Below are 19,746 nucleotides of genomic sequence, written 5' to 3' on the forward strand. Positions count from 1 at the left end.
GGGCAAGAAAAAAATGAGTAATAACTACCTAAGAAGATAATTTTAATGGAAGCAGGGATTTCCATCATGTAAAGCTGAGTAAGAAAAAAGTCCCTAGCATCAAGGGGTTTTCTAGATACAACGTACATACCAGGTCTGAAATCATGTCCCCATTGACTACAGCAATGAACTTCATCTACAGCAATTCGGGTAAATCTCCTTGCTTCATAGGCTTTTTCTAGTCTTGACATAAACATTTTGCTTTTCGCAATTTTCTCTGGAGTCACATAAATTAGCTTTAGCTTGGAGTTTTTATTTACCATTTCAGCATGAACCCATTTCACATGCTCCTATTGAAAGGAAACACAGACACAATGATAGTAGAGCTAAGCTAGCAGACTGCAATACTCAGTGGTAAATGAAGACATTCATTACTCAGAAGCAACAGCCTTGGGGCTGTTTTAGCAACAGATGTTTACTTCATTAAAATCAAAGTAATGTCCCAGTACTAAACTTCATGGCAGCTGTGCAAACAGCATTTCAGTTACTTACTTACATCCAGACTGCTGATAAAAGAATAATCTCATTTGACAAAAGAGAGAACAAAAAAATGAATGTGAAGACACTCCAATAAGCATTTACTCCATAAAGGCATAATTATAAATTTTTCACAATAAATGCCAAAATGTAAGCTCAATGCAATAGGTATGGTGATAAAGGTGGGTTTTATTAACTTTTAACATTATATTTGAAATCATTTCATGCATGTGTGAACTAGCTATTTGAATGATGTTATCAAATCTACTTATAATCTATTTAGGTTTTATGAAGTATCTTATTCATTAAATTTTTATAATATAAAATACATATATTTATGTATTATATATATCAGCGGTCCCCAAGCCCCGGGCCACAGAACACTGCCTGTCCGTGGCCTGTTAGGAACCGGGCAGCACAGCAGGAGATGAGCGGCGAGTGAGCAAAGCTTCATCTGTATTTACAGCCACTCCCCGTCACTCACATCACTGCCCGAGCTCATCTCCTGTCAGCACTATGGTGAGCTGTGTAATTAGTTCATTCTATATTACAATGTAATAATAATAGAAATAAAGTGCACAATAAATGTAATGCACTTGAGTCATCCTGAAACCCCCCCCCAACCCCTGTCCGTGGAAAAACTGTCTTCCACTAAACTGGTCCCTGATGCCAAAAAGGTCGGGGACCACTGACATATGTAATAAGAATAAATCTTAAGAATTAACAGCTAGTAGGTTCTTAGTGGTGTTGCTATTTTCTATAATATTTAGAACACTGGATGTTGTATTTTTTTCCTTCTAACCTAATTAGGACCAAAAGAAGTGGTGAATGCGATAGAAAGTCAAAATACTTTCAATCATCCCAGAAAAGCAGTTTGTTAACTCGAGATATTCCTAGTTTTGTTAAGAAATGGCCGAAGTGTATTAAATATTTCAGCTGGTCCTAAATGTCCCAGATATCTTAGAGGAGCAAACATAAGGCTATTTCCTCAGCAACTCTTCAAGCAGTAGTGACATGGCCTGAACTTGTAATTATCGCACCTTTCGAACTACAGCCGACCCTGGAACAACTCAAATTTGAATTGCATGGTCCATTTATATGCAGACTTTTTTCAGTAGTAAACACTACAGTACTACACGATCTCCAGTTGGTTGAACCCCTGAAATGAGGAGAGCTGACTACAAGTCACCCACAGGTTTCTGACTGTGTGTATGGTTAGGGGCCCCCAACCCTCATGTTGTTTAAAGGTCAACTGTACTTTCCATTATTATTACTCTCTTTCTCAGTTTTAAAGAAGTGCAACATGAGAAGGCAGTGTTCTCCACAGATTCATTTTGGTGAATGAGAAAGCAGTTATAATGACACAAGAGTTTAAATAAAACAAAATTATATGGGAAAGACTAGGAGAACCAGGGCTTCCTGAAGACATAGCTGACTTTAGGGCTGGGAGGAAATATATAAAGTGAGCACAGAGTATCTTATAAAAGAAAGCAAAGACTTAAAAGCGATGAGCTAGATTTAGGAGCCACCTTAGATAGACTCTCACTACTCAAAGATGGGACTATTTCACCATAAAAAAAGAATAATAACTATGGATCAAAAGACATCAAGCATGTTAAAAATCCGTTAAATTTACAATGATACTTGGAAAAAAAAAAAAAAACTTATTGACCACCTTCGGAGAATACTGGAAAACCAACTCTTTCTGAAAATTGGTAAAGAAAGGGAAAGAACTTTCCATCTGCAAAAGAGTTAATACGGAAAAAGTTCTTTTTTACAGAAAAAGTCTAGCTAATATAAGAAAAAGTGAGAATTAGAAATCACCATCTTGTAACCCCCTAATTAAATAATGCTCTAAGGTAGGCAATAATCATTGGTGGCTGCTAAAAAACCATTAGATGAAAAGGTGATAGAGAACTTGATAATTATAGAGCAGGCAGACATAAGCTGAACCCACTGATCAAGCTGATGTCACAAAAATATAACTGGGTATTACATACCTCCTGAGAGATACCAGGGGAAAGTATACTCTTGCCCAAAAAAAGAAAAGAAAAGAAAGCCCAAATACAGTCAAGCTTTTAGATCTAACTAAAAGGAACAAGTGAAACAACATCACAAGAATACAATAAAGAAGAGACAAAATATAGGAAAGTATAGGACAAAAAAACAAACAAAAAAACCAACCTAAACAATAATTTGCGTGGGAAACAAACAAGAAATAAGGGAAACCTATGGATATACCAACCAATACAACATAATGCCTGAACCTTATCTGGACCATGATTTAAAAAAATAACAACATTTGATGAGACAGAAATCTGAATCTTTTTATTTCATGGTTTTAAGGAACTAATACTAAATTTTTTAGATGTGATAATGGCATTGTAGTTACCTTTTTAAAATGTTAGAGATACACACTGAAGAAGCAGCTACAACTGAAATGATATGATGTCTTGGACTTGTCCCAAATAAATAAACCAAGGGTGGGCAGGAAGGGAAATTGGGGGTATATAGATGAAAAAAATTGGTCATATGCTGATAACTGTTAAAGGTACTTAACGGATACATGGCAGTTTTTATACTATTCTCTCTACTTTTGTATATTTTTAAATTTTTCAATAATATGCTTTTTAAAAAACAAACACCTTGGAAATGCTTTATTCTACAGATAAAGGTAAGAGAATCCATTCCCAAGGGGTTGGGTATCTTGTTACTAATTCATTTTTTGTATTTAATTATATCGCATAATAAGAAATTCTTGCTCACTATTTTAGAATGGATACTGTAAAACAGTCAGCAAATATTTCCTGCAAAGTGCCAGATAAAAAATATTAGGTGTTGGGCTTCCCTGGTGGCGCAGTGGTTGAGAATCCGCCTGCCGATGCAGGGGATACGGGTTCGTGCCCCGGTCCGGGAAGATCCCACATGCCGCGGAGCGGCTGGGCCCGTGAGCCATGGCCACTGAGCCTGCGCGTCCGGAGCCTGTGCCCCGCAACGGGAGAGGCCACAACAGTGAGAGGCCCACGTACCGAAAAAAAAAAAAAAAAAAAAAATATTAGGTGTTGTAGTCCATATCACAGCTACTCAACTCTGCCATTACAGCATGAAAACAGTCACAGACTACACATAAAAGAACCAGCATGGGGCTTCCCTGGTAGCAGGGTGGTTGAGAGTCCGCGCGCCGATGCAGGGGACACGGGTTCGTGCCCCGGTCTGGGAAGATCCCACATGCCGCGGAGCGGCTGGGCCCGTGAGCCATGGCCGCTGAGCCTGCATGTCCGGAGCCTGTGCTCCGCAACGGGAGAGACCACAACAGTGAGAGGCCCGCGTACCGCCAAAAAAAAGAACCAGCATGATTCTGTTTCAACGGAACATTATTTATGGCCACTGAAATTTGAATTTCATGTAACTTTCACACTTCACAAAATACTATTCTTCTTTTGATTTTTTTGACCATTTAAAAATATAAAAACTAATCTTACTTCACAGACCACACACAATAGGCAGTGGGCTAGAATTGACCTATGAGCAGTAATTTTCGACTCCAACGTAAACAGTTATCAGTTTTTTAATTTTATAAGCAACTCAATTGTAGCTAAGGTTCCTACTTCAATGAAGAGTGTAAATTAAAAATAAAATATAATAAAAGCCACAGATGCATACCTTAGAACTAGAAGCATTTAACATGGTAGCTGAAATTCCTAATTGTTTCAAAACCATTAATTGGTCTTCCATAAGGGAGATCAATGGGCAAATCACGAGTGTAAAACCTAAAAGAGAAAGAAATCTACTTTAAATTTTACATCACCACCAGGATGAGTTTACCTTCTTTACTGTAACTTGTGGCCCTGCCTATCAATTTGGACTGATTTTCAATGCAGCCTTAGCAATATACCACCTATTTCTTACCCTCATTAATAAAGGAGTTAGATACAAATAAACAATAAGCCAAATAAACAGTTATAAGATAAACAGAAATCTCTCACCCTATCAGTCTTATAAAAATATAGATAGGGCTTCCCTGGTGGCGCAGTGGTTGAGAGTCCGCCTGCCAATGCAGGGGACACGGGTTCGTACCCCGGTCCGGGAAGATCTCACATGCCATGGAGCGGCTGGGCCCGTGAGCCATGGCCGCTGAGCCTGCGCGTCCGGAGCCTGTGCTCCGCAACGGGAGAGGCCACAACAGTGAGAGGCCCATGTACCGCAAAAAGACCCAACAAAAATCAACAACAAAAAATATATATATAGATAGATGTTATCATTTTGAATTTACTATCACTTTTAACATTCAGTATTTGTAATCTCAGTAAAATGATATAAATCAAGTCAAATACCATCCAGTTAGCTTTCCAAAGAAAACATAGCAACTTGTATCATCTAGAATGAGTTACATGAGTATCCATTCACTTACTGCACCAGATTTAGTCGGATCAGAAATAAGTGAAGTGTTCATTGACTGACTCAAGTTCTCGTAGTATATCCCCTTTCTCTGAGAACTGAAATTGTTTGCAGCAGCTACAAAAGCTATTCTACATTGTTAAAATCCTCCCTACATTCTTATGTTTCTGTAGTTTGTTCCTTAAAAGAACCTAGGGCAGAAAGCAGACCAGTTTAAAAAATATACTCAAGATTAAGACCTTATCAAGGATTTTACCCTCTCAATTAGTCCTCTCTCCTGTATTTTCACTTTCTCCCTCATTACTGTCACCTTCTCATTACTATTTTATTTTATCTTATCATCTTACCTTATTTTATTTTACTTTTTGGCCACCCTATATGGCATGTAGGACCTTAGTTCCCCGACCGCGGATCAAACCCGTGCCCCCTGCAGTGCAAGTGCGGAATCTTAACCACTGGACCACCAGGGAAGTCCCTCATGACGTTTAAACACGGTCAAGTCTCTCTCAAATTTGAGGAAACCCTGAACACCTAATTCAGGGCCCCCTGTCTTTTTTCCTGCATAGCAATTCTTTCCCAGGAGTGTCCCTTTCACTTGTTCCACTTTCTCACTCCTACTCTCTCCCAAACAATTGCTCTTTGCTTTCCACCCAACCATTTTACTCAAGCTGCTCTAGCCAAGGTCATATTTGAGTCCCTTGTCACTAAGTCCACTGGAACTTCCATGTCCTTGTTTTATTTGACCTTCTGCCAACAGTCATCACTATTAACTACTCCCTGCTTGAAATACTCCCTTCTCCAGGCTTCTGATAACACCATACTCTCCTGACTACCCTTCTGCACTTTGCTACTCTAACTTAGCCTTCTCTGTAAGGCCCTCTTTCTCTGTTTATCCCTAAACTCTTGGTGTTCTGGTTTCTGTTCTGGGCGCTCTTCTCACTCTGCTCGGGATGATATATTCGCTTCAATGGCCATCTGCATATTAACAGCCTCCAGCCCAGCAACCTCAGATCTCTCAGACCCAAGCTTTCCACTCAAACATCCTCCTGCTCAGAGGACAATTCTACCTGGATATCTTGCAGGCATCATAAATTCAACAGGCCCCAAATTAAATCCATCACTTTCCCTCTCCCTTCCCAAATAAGTTCTTTCTCCAATGGACCCTGTTTCAGTGAACAACTTCACCATCTGTCCCAGCCTCAAATCTGGGCAGCTGGACTATCTCTTCTCCTAGTCCTGTATCCAGTGAATACCAAGGCCTACTGAACCTACCTCCTAAATATTTCTGGAATTCCTCCACCTGCTGGAATTATCCTTCTAAACCACAAATCTGACAAGTCTCTTACCTGTTTAAGACCCTTCAATAGCTTTCCACTGATCTAAGGAAAAGTTTTAAAAATACCTTTAAAGACCCTTTCCACACGTCTTGCCCTTCACTGCCTGCCACACTAAAATGATTCCAGGTTATTGAATACCCCACACCATGCATGTTCTCTCACTTTTAGGCACACACACACACACACACACACACACACACAAAAACACACTATGGAATATTACTCGGCCATAAAAAAGAATGAAATAATGCCATTTGCAGCAACATGGATGGACCTAGAGATTATCATACTAAGTGAACTAAGCCAGACAGAGAAAGACAAATATCATATATCACTTATATGTGGAATCTTAAAAAAATTTTTTGAAGAAGATACAAATGAACTTATTTACAAAACAGAAACAGACCCACAGACACAGAAAACAAACTTATAGTTACCAAAGGGGAAAGGGGAAGGGAGGGATAAATTAGGAGTTTGGGATTAACATATACACACTACTATATATAAAACAGATAACCAACAAGGACCTGCTGTAGAGCACAGGAAACTCTACTGAATATTTTGTAATAACCTATAAGGGAAAAGAATCTGAAAATATAGATATACATATATATGTATAATTGAATCACTTTGCTGTACACCTGGAACACAGCACTGTAAATCAACTATACTTCAATGAAAAAAAAATTAAAATTAAAAAAAGCCACTTCCTCAGGCTTTCCCTAATAGCCTCCAGACCAGATCTTTGCACTGACTTAATTCCCTATTAAAACCTTTATCACAAAACCCTTAATGCAATTGCTTGCAATTAAGCTGTATTCTCTAGACCAGGGGTCAACAAACTAAGGGCCAGTTGCTTGTTTTTGTAAATAAGGTTTTCCTGGAACACAGCCACAGCCATCCCTTTACCTATCGTCTGTGGCTGCTTTCCTGCTACACTGGCAGCTGAGCAGTCGGCACAGACCTCACGGACCGCAGAGCCTCTCCCATTTACTGACTGGCTCCTCGAGGAAGTCTGTTGACCCTGCTCTATACCCCTGGTAGCCCCCAGACAGCAGCATCAGTGTCATCTGAGAGCCTGTCAGAAATGCAAGCTCTTGGGTCTCACACTAAATTAGAATCTGCATGTTGATCAGATTAGCAGCTGACTCTATGCACATTAAAGTTTGAGAAAGCACTGCTGGCCACTGAGCTCTGTGAAAACAAGGACCACGTACATTTGCTGACTCCGGTATCTCCAGGGCCTAACACCACAGCAGACACTCCACAAAGACCTGGGGCTCGACTCCAGGCCTACTGACTCCTTTTCTAGTGCTTTTTCTCCTACAACATGTTTTTTAATGATGTTTTAGGAACCAGATAAAAGAATGAATTACTCAGAGTCTTTAACATTCCCTCTCTAGGTGAATCCTTTAAATGTCTATTAGTGGAGAGATAAATCAAACAAAAATGCACTTGATTTTGGCAAATATAGGGCTAGACATTTTTTTTAAAGACTTAAAGATATATTCAGGGAAACGATGTTTCTTCACGTTAAATTAATGTTGATTAATACCCACCATCTGAACATAACGCTGGTAACTGGTAGCATAAGCTCTTTCCCCCACCTGTAGGCATAACGAGAAATACCTCCTTTCCAGACATTGTTACATTAATCGTTTCCAGCTGAAGTGACCTGAACTTCTGCAGTTTAAAGACATTTTGCAGAACATCTTTAACTTTACCAGACCATGGAAAATCTAGAAAGAGAAAAACAAACCAGATAGATTAGAACTATTCAGGATTATGCATGAGACATATATGTGAATGGCCGCTTTTATAATAGAGAAGAATCAGATCAATATATGACTTTTAATACTATGGACAATTTAACTTTTACAATAATTTTGAGATCTGTTTAATTCACGATGCTAAGCAAAATCAAATTTAATGATATATCATAAGAAAAAGTACATCAGAAAAAAATGACAACATTTGCCGGTGATAAATAACTTACAGAGGAGAAAGGTGCTTGGTCAGGTATTTGAAAAACAGTCTGCATGTCCATCAGGAAATTCATAGCATCATAGAAAACTCAACTATCATGAACAAAGTTAACGATTACCTGAAATTTTTGGTGTAAATATCTTGTTTAAAAATGAACACTGGAAAAAAAGGCCCACAAAAGCAATTCAATTCTTTCGAGAGTTATAGTATTCCACAATTAATGATAAACAAGATATTGGCAAGATCCTGAATCAAGAAAGGTTTGTTCACTAGGGCAGGAGAATGAACTACCCTTTAACGAGTCTGAATTTTTTTCTCAATTGTTTAATTTTTCCTAGTTAAAACTTAGAAAACTGAGTTAAATAAATATCTCATTTTTCCAAGCACTGATTAATGTTGCTGAAACCATATTTGGACAAAATAATACATTCTGAATAATAAAGGCTTCATTTAAAAAGAACATGGGTAAAGAACGGTCTGCCTCCAAGTTCCCCTGCCACTTAAGGAATGGCCAGTTTCAACTCTTAAGCTACTAGAAAGCACTGACCCAAGCACAGTGATTTAATTCCAGTTCACAGAACTGAGAAGAAACAAAACTGGCAAGGAAAAAACGAAAAACAACAAAAAAAGAGCAAACCTTCTTTATTCCAAGAGGCAGGTGAAGAATCACATTCGCTGCTCTCCCCAGCGTCCGAATTCTCTAAACACTGCTTTATTCTCTTTGTTAGGACATTTTTTTTCTGAATAAGCTCCTGTTGCCTTTCCAGAAGTTCTTGAATTTGAATGTCTACTGCATGTAGCTCACTGGTTATAGAATCCAGCTCCTCACTTAGAGCTATGAGGGAGGAAAAAAGATATAATGACCAGACAGAGTTAATCACAACTTTAGGTTTCCTTATTATTGATTTTTGGGTATTCTTCACCATCAAAATTATATACTTATCGTAGTAGAGCAGAGTGGTTAAGAGCATGTGTTTTGGAGCCACACAGCCCCGAGTTAAATCTTGGGTCTTCCTCTTACTGGCTGAGTGACCTCAGGCTAAGTACCTTATACTTAACTGAGCCTCAATTTCCCTATCTGTAAAATGAGGATAATATTAATACCTAGCTTTCATAGAACTGCTATAACAAATTAAATGAGATAGCATATTGAAAGTTCTTAACACAGTACCTGGCACACAGTTAAGCATTTAATCAATAATAATTTTTTTTATTATGTTGTAAGGCAGTGGTCCAACCATCGCCTAAATCATTTCAGTAGAGTGACCAGACTTTGAAGCAAGAGGAAATTATTTAAAAGTCATACCCTAACCAGTTAGCTATCATTTTACAAAAACATTCATATTTGGGTTCATACTGTGACATGGTAAGGAGTCGGTGATTATAAACACAATGATGTAACAGTAAAGAGAGAAATCAAGCGTGCTACTGGAACTGGCATTACAAGGGCAGCATGCTAACTTATAAAGAAGCCTTAACATATGACTCTAATCAGTCCAAATATTAAAGTCAAAGTGAGATTTCTTTTGACATCACATCAGTAGAAGCTAGAAAAATTTTATAGATTGGTGTTTTCTAAAACATCTGCCTGCATTAATCAGTGTCCAGTTTTTGTTTTGTTTTTTTTTGTTTGTTTTTTTCTTGGCCATGCTGCATGGCTCGTGGGATCTTAGTTCCTTGACTAGGGATTGAACCCTGGCCCTCGGCAGTGAAAGCACAGAGTCCTAACCACCGGACCACCAGGGAATTCCCAATCAGTGTCCAGTCTTAGTGCCTTTTCATGAGATGAAATCTTACAGTTACGATTTAGAACAGGATGCTCCGGTGGCTTTGTATTGTACCAACTGCCCGCGTGATTCTTGGTTAGGGATGGCCACCAGGGAAGTCTGTAGAAATGAAACAGCAGCCAGGTTCACAGTCAGGAGGCTGGCATAAGGTCAGGCGTTGCTACAGCTCACTCCCAGTGTCGCTGATCCGCTGGCTCACCTCGTTGACAGGGGGCAGAAGCCAATTCCTCTACCTCCTGCTAAATCTCCCTGGAGCGGCAGGTTTACCCCCAGATTCTTCAGCTTCTTCGAATCCTTGGCTGGGTTCACATGCAACTTTCTGCGGCAAGCGCACCAGCATCCTGGAGGTCAGAGCCTTGGGGACAGTGACACACCACGTGAGTCCCAATGACACACAGGTTCCACTTGGCCCTAGTGAGTTTCACCTCTTCCTTATCCTCCCACATGCCACATCCATCTTCCTGACCCTACTGCTGGCTCTTGTGTCTTCCAGACCAGCAATGCACTTCTTCACCAGGTCCCATGGGCATGTAGAGGCTAATCCCGGGCATAAATCCCTTATATCACTCATAATGATTCAGCTTCTCTGATGGAACCCTAACCAATGCCAAATGTTGTCCCAGAGGATCAGAACCTCAATGGGTTCTCTGAATCACTCCTGGGCCACCTGGAATTGAGTCTCTGATCCGATTAGATTTAAGGGCATTCACGACCCCTCTTTGCAGTGGGAGAAGCGATAATGGTACTCCACAGCGTGCAGTAGACGAAGTTAAATTATCATCTACAGACATCAGTAATTAAGTATCTATAGAAGGCAATGCTCTGGGTGACCAAGTGTTTGCTGTCACAGGACATTTTTGTAAGAATAATGGAGTTGGTTGGTTGCTTCCGCGTATGCTGGAGCACTTGATGAGAGAAATGCAGGGTGTCCATAGAGGGACCTTAAAGTTTCTATGACTGTCCTAAACAAAACCCTTATCTCCTGGAGCTACAGTGCTGAGATTACTGAATACGAACAAGTTTAAATTCTGCAGGTGGCTGAATTATGATACAAACTGAATTCCCAACCTCGCAGGGACTCCTCTGTTAAAATTAGGACACTGATTTGGAAGGAGTGAGACCCTGAAATTGGGATGGGAACATACGGGCAGATTCCAACGAAGCGGGGACCTTGAGCCACTAATTCTGCCAAGTCTTTTTTGCCCACCCTCCCCTTTCTGAAACAGCCTCCTCCTGCCTGTTATGGTCTTTCCTGAGGTAGATGCCCTGCAAGAGTTTTGCCAATCACTCGAAGGATCTGCCCCCACCACCTTCCAGTGCTACAAGACCCACGAGGCCCCAGAGGATGAGGTACAAAAATGTGAACCGTGAGAAAACATGAAACACACCCAAAGAGTTGCATTTGCCAATACCTATCACCAGAAACTAGAGAGTATATGTGGGAATAGGTCCTAAGGCTACTACATCAAGGTGGACAGCATACAATATTGAATGAAGCCAAATTTACTGGCGTGGACTCAATAAGAAATTCTGGATTTAGGGACTTGCCTGGTGGCGCAGTGGTTGAGAATCCGCCTGCCGATGCGGGGGACACGGGTTCGAGACCTGGTCCGGGAAGATCCCACAGGCCACAGGGCAACTAAGCCCGTGCTACACAACTACTGAGCCTGAGCTCTAGAGCCCGCGAGCCACAACTACTCAGTCCGTGTGCCACAACTACTGAAGCCCGCATGCCTAGAGCTAGAAACCACCGCAGTGAGAAGCCCGCGCACTGCAATGAACAGTAGACCCCGCTTGCTGCAACTAGAGAAAGCCCGGGCAGCAACGAAGACCCAACGCAGCCAAAAATAAATAAATACATGTATTTAAAAAAAAAAAAAAAAAAAAAGACAGGACATAGTCCAACAACAAAATTTAAAAAAAAAAAAAGAAAGAAAGAAATTCTAGATTTAGTGTGCTAAATATAGTGGCCAGGAGTGGCTCTAATAATTTACTTAGCGGGTCCCAAAGGTGAATATCAGAAAGTTGGGGTGGAATGACACAGGTGTAGGTACCCATGAAGTGGAAAGGCTAGGACTTCCTGGGTGTGCTCTGAAGGAGGGAGACCTGAGGCTTAGGGAGATGGGAGTGCTAGAGTGGATCATCAGGTGGGTTGATGGTCCACTCTCCTGTGGTCCGGTCCCCCAGGAGGACCCAGAGGATCCTCCCTTCACCAAGTCTGAAAGAAATGCATTCATGAGGGGAGCCCCAGCATCCGGAAAAAGGGCTGGAGTGGCTGTTCTCTGTAAGCCAGGAATGACCATGGGAAGTACTGCCTTTGAACCAGACTACCTGAATCAACGAGCGTGATGGATTCTAAGACATGGGGGCTAAGTGCTGGCAATTCAGTTCACGACCAGAGGAAAGGTAGATGTGGCTGCCATTCCGGGCAATAGGGTAGAACAGTCTGATCCACAGAGATCTTTGGCAGTAGCAGCTAGCTGATCGTGATGTCTGAAATGGAAATAGCTGACTTGATCTGTACAGGCAGAATACAAAGGCCTGATTCTGGTAAACACAAGACTGATTTGAATCACCGCAACGGAGTCATAGTCCTTCAACCAGTTCCCAGAAATGGCCAGTTTATAGACCTGGAGTCCCTTGTATAAAGTGGAAGTCGGGGCCCTTTGAAAAAGGACTCTCCTACACAGCTAAAAGTTTATGTGGCAAATCTTTCCACTATCCTTCTCCAGAGAAACTTATCAAGGTAATTGTGTGTTGGGAAAAGGAAAGTAGCTTCTCAGAAATTACCAGACATCAACTCTAAACTGCTAACTCCTGGGGAACTAAAACGCCATGGTGACCCACCAGTCAGAGTAGGGACCTGGACTTAAGCAAAGCCGACGATCAAGGCAGTTTTGCTTGGGTGCATCATACAGTGCGCTAGGAGGTCCTCCAACGTACTCTGTGGTTACTTCCCCAGTTCCAGCAGGCATAGTTAGAACAGATACATTCCGCAACTGGCTGAGTTCACACATAGGTCTCCTGACCCAAGAGTAAGGACTATTACGGTAGGAAAGACCGAGGGGAAGGCAGAGAAGTGTGCTTACCTATCAAAACAGTGAATAGCGCTCTTCCCACGGCCGGGATCCACTAGTGAAATGTTTGCTTCCCATCCCTGAAACTTTGGACTCTGCTGGTCTAGAGGTCTTAGTTAGCAAGGAAGAACTCCTCTACCAGGAGAAACAGCAACGGTTCCATTTAACTGGAAGGTGACCACCACTTGGCCAGTTTGCGTTCCTCATGACAGGAAATCAACAGGTAAAGAAGGGGGTTACTGGGCTGGCTGGGTGAGTGATCCTGGCTATTAAAGGGAATTGCATTGCTATGACACTGCAGAGGTAAGGAGAAGCGTGTCTGGAATGGAGGGGATCCTCTAGGCTGTCTTTTGGTACTCCCATGTCCTCTGATTAGAGTTAATGGAAAACTACAAAAACTCATTACAACTTAACTGCTAAGGCAAATCCCACCAGGCGAGGCCCCATGACCAGGTGAGGTGCTTGCTGAGAAAAAAAGGATCTGGAACGAGAAGGTGAAAAGGCAGTTATAAAATAATAGCTATGACCACATGATCAGGTGAGAACCAAGAACTGTAATAGCTATTAAGCATTTCTCCCTTATTTTGATATTCTTATATAAGCCAAATTGGGGTTTTTCTTGTTGGTGGTTGGTTGGTTGATGGATGGATGGATGGGTTGATTGATGTTCCTGCTCCCATTCCCCTAAATTCTAAAGTAAAAAGTGTTAATAGTGGCTAACCTCGTATTCTCAGGATTTAAGTTAGAAGATTGTCAAGAAGGATGTGATTCAGCAAGAAGAGGACTGAGCATCACCCAAAGATGAATAAAAAGAATTCCTGTCCTCTTCGGAGGAGAGGATCGGTGTACATTTGGTTGGACCAGGGGCAGCTGTATCATGTTGGGGAGCCAGAGATTTAGAAGGTGGAAGTGAAGCCGTCGCCATATTTCCCGTATTTAAGAAGGTCAGGGCAAGGTCAGGCCTGGTGACCTCACTGGCATGGGGCAGCAACTGGGTCCATGATTCCAGCCGCTGCTAGATATCCTTAGGGAAGCAGCAGGGCCTGCAGCTCCTCTAGCCTGTTGGTTCTCCTCCCTTGGCTTCTCTGCACACTCAGCCAGGTCATATGCAACTCCACGGGGAAGGACGTGAGCATTCTGACAGGTCCTGCATCACCTACACTGGAGGCTTTGAGGCAATAAGAGACTGATCTAGGTTCGGGTAAGATTCATCTTCGTGGGGAGCAGTTTGTTTGGGCATCCCCACTGCATATGCATCTCCTCTTCCTAACTGCTGGCTCCGCCAGCTTGGGGCCCAGCTCCAGACCCGCAGGCCACAGACAGAAAGAAAGAGCTTAACCACTTCCCATAGTCACACCAAGTAGAATCCCTACAGTTAGTCCCTTATACCTCTCATAGTGGCTCTGCTTCCTGATCAAATCCTACGTAACAGAGATGTTAATGTCAAACTATGCTACAAAGTCAGTATCATCGTACCTTAGATAAAGTCCTGATTGACTAAGAGTGTAAGAAAATACAGACAGTTGTAATAAATCAGGGTCTTTTAATGTTTTTGTTCAAAATTATATCACCTCTATTGCCAGCACGGACAACACATGACTTGTATTATTGGAGATGAGATTGAAAAGTGAAAGATTTCAATAATCCACAACAAAGAGGGCTTATTACTATAATATATCTCAAGAGCACATAGTATTGAGCAGGGATCACACTCCAGAGTTCCTAAGCTTACAGCTGATGCAAGGGAGGTACCAGTCTTCAGAAACAACACATTTTCTAGCAATATCCCATACTGAAATGAACAACGAAAGGAAAGTGATTTGCCACAAGGGAAGCCATCAAATCCAAATCAATAAACTGTGTGAAGGCAACTTCAGAGGCATTTCAAATATAGTTCGACAAGTGGGTAGAACAATAGAAGAGGTGGGTTATTTGAAAGGGGCACAATATTATAAAGGCAATGATTCAAAATAAGCATCTCCTCTTAAATAAAATTTATCTATGTCATTACTCAGTTATTTTGAAATCACAGCCTACTGAGAAAGCTTAAAGTCTTGTTAAGTAGAATAACTCATTTATGCATTCCAAAAATAACTATACCGAACTGAGGCAAGGTTCCATAACATCTCTGAAACCCTCACCTTTGCCTCTTAGTAAAGAACAATTGTATTAGCATTTAATATAACTTAAGGGCTTCCCTGGTGGCGCAGTGGTTGAGAATCCGCCTGCCGATGCAGGAGACACGGGTTCGTGCCCTGGTCCGGGAAGATCCCACATGCCGCGGAGCAACTAAGCCCGTGAGCCATGGCCGCTGAGCCTGTGCGTCCGGAGCCTGTGCTCCGCAACGGGAGAGGCCACAACAGTGAGAGGCCCGCATACCGCAAAAAAAAAAAAAAAAAAAAAAAAAAAAACTTAAATTGTTACTATTTATTATTAACCCTTAAGCTGTGAGAATGAGTCATGAGACAAAGCCAAAATCTATGTCACTATTTTTCTCATATTTATATTTAAATAAATTGTAAAGTTTTGAGGGGTGGATGGAAGGATGCCATACTTAGGAAAACCATTTCTTTAAAGTTTGAAAAGAACCTAATCTTGTTACCCCACTGTTAGTGCTAGTATGTAGCAAAGGCCATATTCACTATATCCTACAAAGGACAGCAAAATAACCATAGAATAAGTTCCTCACTCCTGCCATCCACTTCTTTACTGAATAGTCAGCAAGACCTCACTAATAAGTACAATAGAATCTAGCCAAGTTTATAGAAACAAGCAATGGATGGAAATGTACCAAAATACCAAGAGTAGCTGCCTGGAAAAGTTCAAATGGAAGTTTTTCTTTTATACTTTAAAAACGTTTCAAATAGCTCCACTTACAGGAACTTAAGGAAATAATCGGAGACGCACACAAAGCTTTGGATTCAAAGATGTTCAATGCAACCTTTTTTACATTTTAAAAATGGAGACAGACTAAAACTTCAACACCAATTAACACTAAAAGTGTTAATTGTTTAATGTCACTTCAAAACAATAAAATACTGAACAGTATTAAAAACAGAATATTTACAACATAGAATTTACTTAACAATATGTCTATACTCTATATCTACATTATGCTTTTAAAAATCACATTACCAAACATTATGTACAAAATGTTAAAAATTTTGTTGAAAAACAATACATCTAAATGTTACAGTATCAACCTGACTAGTGAGCTTATAAATGATTTACATTGTCTATTGATAATTTCTTAAGTTCCCAGAATGCTATCAAGAAACATATCATTCCTTGGAACTCTTATGTATTGCTTTTTGGGAACGGAAAATGGTATAGCCACGATGGAAAACAGTACGGTAGCTCCTCAAAACATTAAACACAGAAATACCATGTTAACCAGCAATTCCACTTGTAGGTATATACCCCCCAAAACTGGAAGCAGGGGCTCAAATGGATATTTGTACACAATGTTTGTAGCAGCATTATTCACAAAAGCCAAAAAGTGAAATAACCCAATGTCCACTGACAGACAAATGGATAAAGAGAAGGTGGTATATACATACAATGGACTATGATTCAGCCTTAAAAAGATACATGTTACAAAACAGATGAACCTCAGAGACATGCTTAAGTGAAATAAGCCAGACACAAAAGGACAAATATTGTATGATTCCATTTAAATAAGGTACCTAGAATGGTCAAATTCACAGAGACAGAAAGCAGAATAGTGTTACCAGGGGCCGCAGGGAAGGGAGGACTGGGTTTAACTGGTACCGAGTTTCAGTTTGGAGTGATGAAAAAGTTCTGGAGATGGATAATAGTGATGACCGCACAATTTGCACATTACGTGCAAATGCACGTAATGCCATGCACGTAGTGCCACTGAACTGTATGCTTACAAGCAGTTAAAATGGTAAATTTCATTAAACACATTTTCCCACAACGAAAAAAAAAAAAACTGAAAAAAATCACTTCTATGATCAGAATTTTTAAAACAAGTATTTTTAAAATTTATTTTTATTAATTTCTATTAAGACACTTTTAGAGCAGTTTAAGGTTCACAGCAAAATTGAGGGGAAGGTACAGAGAAAAACATGCAATTAGAAAGAGAAGAGAATAAACTACAAAATGTAATCATCTCCACTAACCTGAAATGGATGCCATTCTAAAGTTGAATTGGAGAGCCAAATTTCTTTCTAAAAGTGAAAGAAACATCAGAGCAACAACTTTTTAAAAACAGTACTGTTGATAATGCTCAATGATAATCTGTCATTACTAAGCACAAAAAATATTAGAAAGTAAACTATATACTGCAGTGACCTTCCAATAAGGACTACATGCTTCTTCCCACTCTATTTTTTTATGGAAAATTCTCTAGATTTCAGAGAAGTGTCCAAAGTTACATAAACATATAATAACAACTATGACGTCAAGAACACGGAACAAATATCCACCAGACACAAAGCGATGTCACAAAAAAAAGAGCAAAGCTTTGAGGTTAAACAGCTTTACCACTAAATTACTGTGTGATCCTAGCAAAGCTAAGCAACTTGTTCGTCTCAGCCCCTTTCCCTGTCTCTAAAATTGGGATGGTGGAAGCTATTCTACAAATAACAAGTTGGATAGATTCAAATATCCCAGATGAAGCAAAACCCATCAACATAATATTCAAATTAATCATTTAACATTTTACTGAATATTTGCTTTAAAGGGTTACAATTTAGCCTCAATCTTAAAAGAGGAATTGGTATCCTACAGAGGGGTGCGATTTCAGAGGGAGAGAACATGAAAAGGTCAGAAGTGGGGAAAAAGCCTGGTTTGTATTAAGGAACTCAAAATATTTCTGAATGACTAAAACTTAAAAGAGTACACACGAGCAAGTGGAAGGAGGTGAGGTTGAAGGTAGGAACTTTATTTAGATTGTCCATAATCTACAGGAACACCTCCCCCAACTCTGATATGGAAAACCAATATTTTCCAAAACTAACTTAGAATGTTCTCCAAAGCTTCAGCATCACCCTACCCTTACTGAAACTGCTGACCTTATGCCCTTCCTCATGTAGAATTCTGTAGTCACCACTAGGCTGGAAAAATAAGTAGGGTCTTCTTTACCTTGCTAAGAAGTTTGGAAGGGCCACACCACTAAAAGACTGAAGGAGGGGAGTAAACCAAGGACTTCTAATTCTTTATCAATATGAATATGTCTTCACCACTTTGTGGAAATATAATTCTCCTTTTCTAGACTGTAAGTTTCTCCAGGGGGCAGGGATTGAGTCTCTTCACATCTGTATCCACATAGCCTAGCACAGTGCCTTGCATATAGTGCAGGCTCAGGTTTGCTGAGATTGAAAGCAGAGGCTTCTTCTATACTTATGAAAGGATGTAATCTACAACCATTTTGCCCCACTATTTTAAACGACTCCTTTGATTATACTGTTAAAAAACTGCTCATAAACTCCTTCCCCAAAGGATGTGATTTAATAGCAAAATCTATGTGAACATAAAATACGTTCAAAAATTAAGGAGCTATCTATAGCATGTGTGTCAGAAGCATACCTAGGCACTGTTAAAATCCAAAACAAACGGAGACCAGTCTTGAAAATTTTCTGGGCAGACAAAACCAGCACAGACATACAAACAAAGCTTATTTTGAAAGACTAACTTGACCTGGGGCATTTTTGTTTCTGCCTCTGGAAATCAGAAGCAAAACTCCAACTGTTTCCCAAGTTTGCTATGAGGTAACCACTAATCAATTCCCTATCCTTTAAGAAAATGTTAATATTATAACCAATCAGTGTGAAGAATAAACAGTTCTTACTAAACAAGCTGCTTTATAACAATATAGCCCTGAGCCTAATTCCATGTTTCGATTTGAGTGCTCCCGGTTGGCAAACTGTCTTTTTGGTGTGTACACAATGAACTTTTACTACTTCCATGATTCAGTGGTTTTACTTGCTGTATCTGAACTTTTGCAAGCATCCTCAGGAAATATTTTACAGGGTCTCAGGCAGTCATGAATGCTTCACACCAAGTACCAGAGGCTAAATCACACACACACACCTCCAACTCCTCGCCCCCTGCGTTTAGACGCAACAGCAATTTAATAATACCCTCCCTTACGCTTAGGCGTTCCCAGTGGCGTTTCTCAATAAACAGTGGTTGCAAATAACCAGGCTGTGGTACCCAAGCCTCCTGCATGGAAAAGGCTGGTGATAAAGAAAAGACCGGTCGGCAGTGGAACGTGCCCCTAAAGGACCGAGTTCCATGAGAGCTGAGCGATGATAGAGAGTTCCATTAGAAGGGCGAGGGCCCCTGTTTCTCCCCCGCCAATGTACTGGTGGAAGGAAGTGAGTCGGCCTCCCCATCAGCCGCTTTCAAAGCGGTAAAGGGAGTTACCCCAGAACGTCTCCCCAGGGGGTTAAGGAACATCCTCCCCTCCTCGGTCTCCGACCCCAAAACGCCCCTGCCTCAGGTCCGCTACGCACCGCTTTCAGACGCGCTCCAACGAAAACTTCCCGCCACCAGGTTTTCCTTTCTTTCCAGCCTGGAGCATCCACCCTTCCGGGTCGCTCCTTTCAACCAATTGCAAGTAATACCCTTCTCTTATTGGTCAAGGGGTGTGGCCACCATTTGCGTCACTGAACAAAG

The 19,746-nt window shown here is 40.7% G+C and overlaps 1 protein-coding gene across 1 annotated transcript in view; it reads right to left on the reverse strand.

Moving 5' to 3' along the window:
• RECQL (RecQ like helicase) overlaps nt 1–19,696 on the reverse strand; it is a 35,813-nt gene extending 16,117 nt beyond the window's left edge. The window contains exons 1-6 of the mRNA XM_059080705.2: nt 19,584–19,696; nt 17,247–17,294; nt 8,875–9,072; nt 7,811–7,990; nt 4,180–4,286; nt 131–329 (exon numbers count right to left, since the gene is read on the reverse strand). Coding sequence (XP_058936688.1) covers nt 131–329; nt 4,180–4,286; nt 7,811–7,990; nt 8,875–9,072; nt 17,247–17,262 — 700 coding nt within the window. The 5' untranslated portion in view covers nt 17,263–17,294; nt 19,584–19,696. The remainder of the gene's footprint in view (nt 1–130; nt 330–4,179; nt 4,287–7,810; nt 7,991–8,874; nt 9,073–17,246; nt 17,295–19,583) is intronic.
• Nucleotides 19,697–19,746: the final 50 nt, after the last annotated feature.

Source organism: Kogia breviceps, chromosome 12, assembly GCF_026419965.1.
Source record: "Kogia breviceps isolate mKogBre1 chromosome 12, mKogBre1 haplotype 1, whole genome shotgun sequence".
Taxonomy (NCBI): Eukaryota; Metazoa; Chordata; class Mammalia; order Artiodactyla; family Physeteridae; genus Kogia; species Kogia breviceps.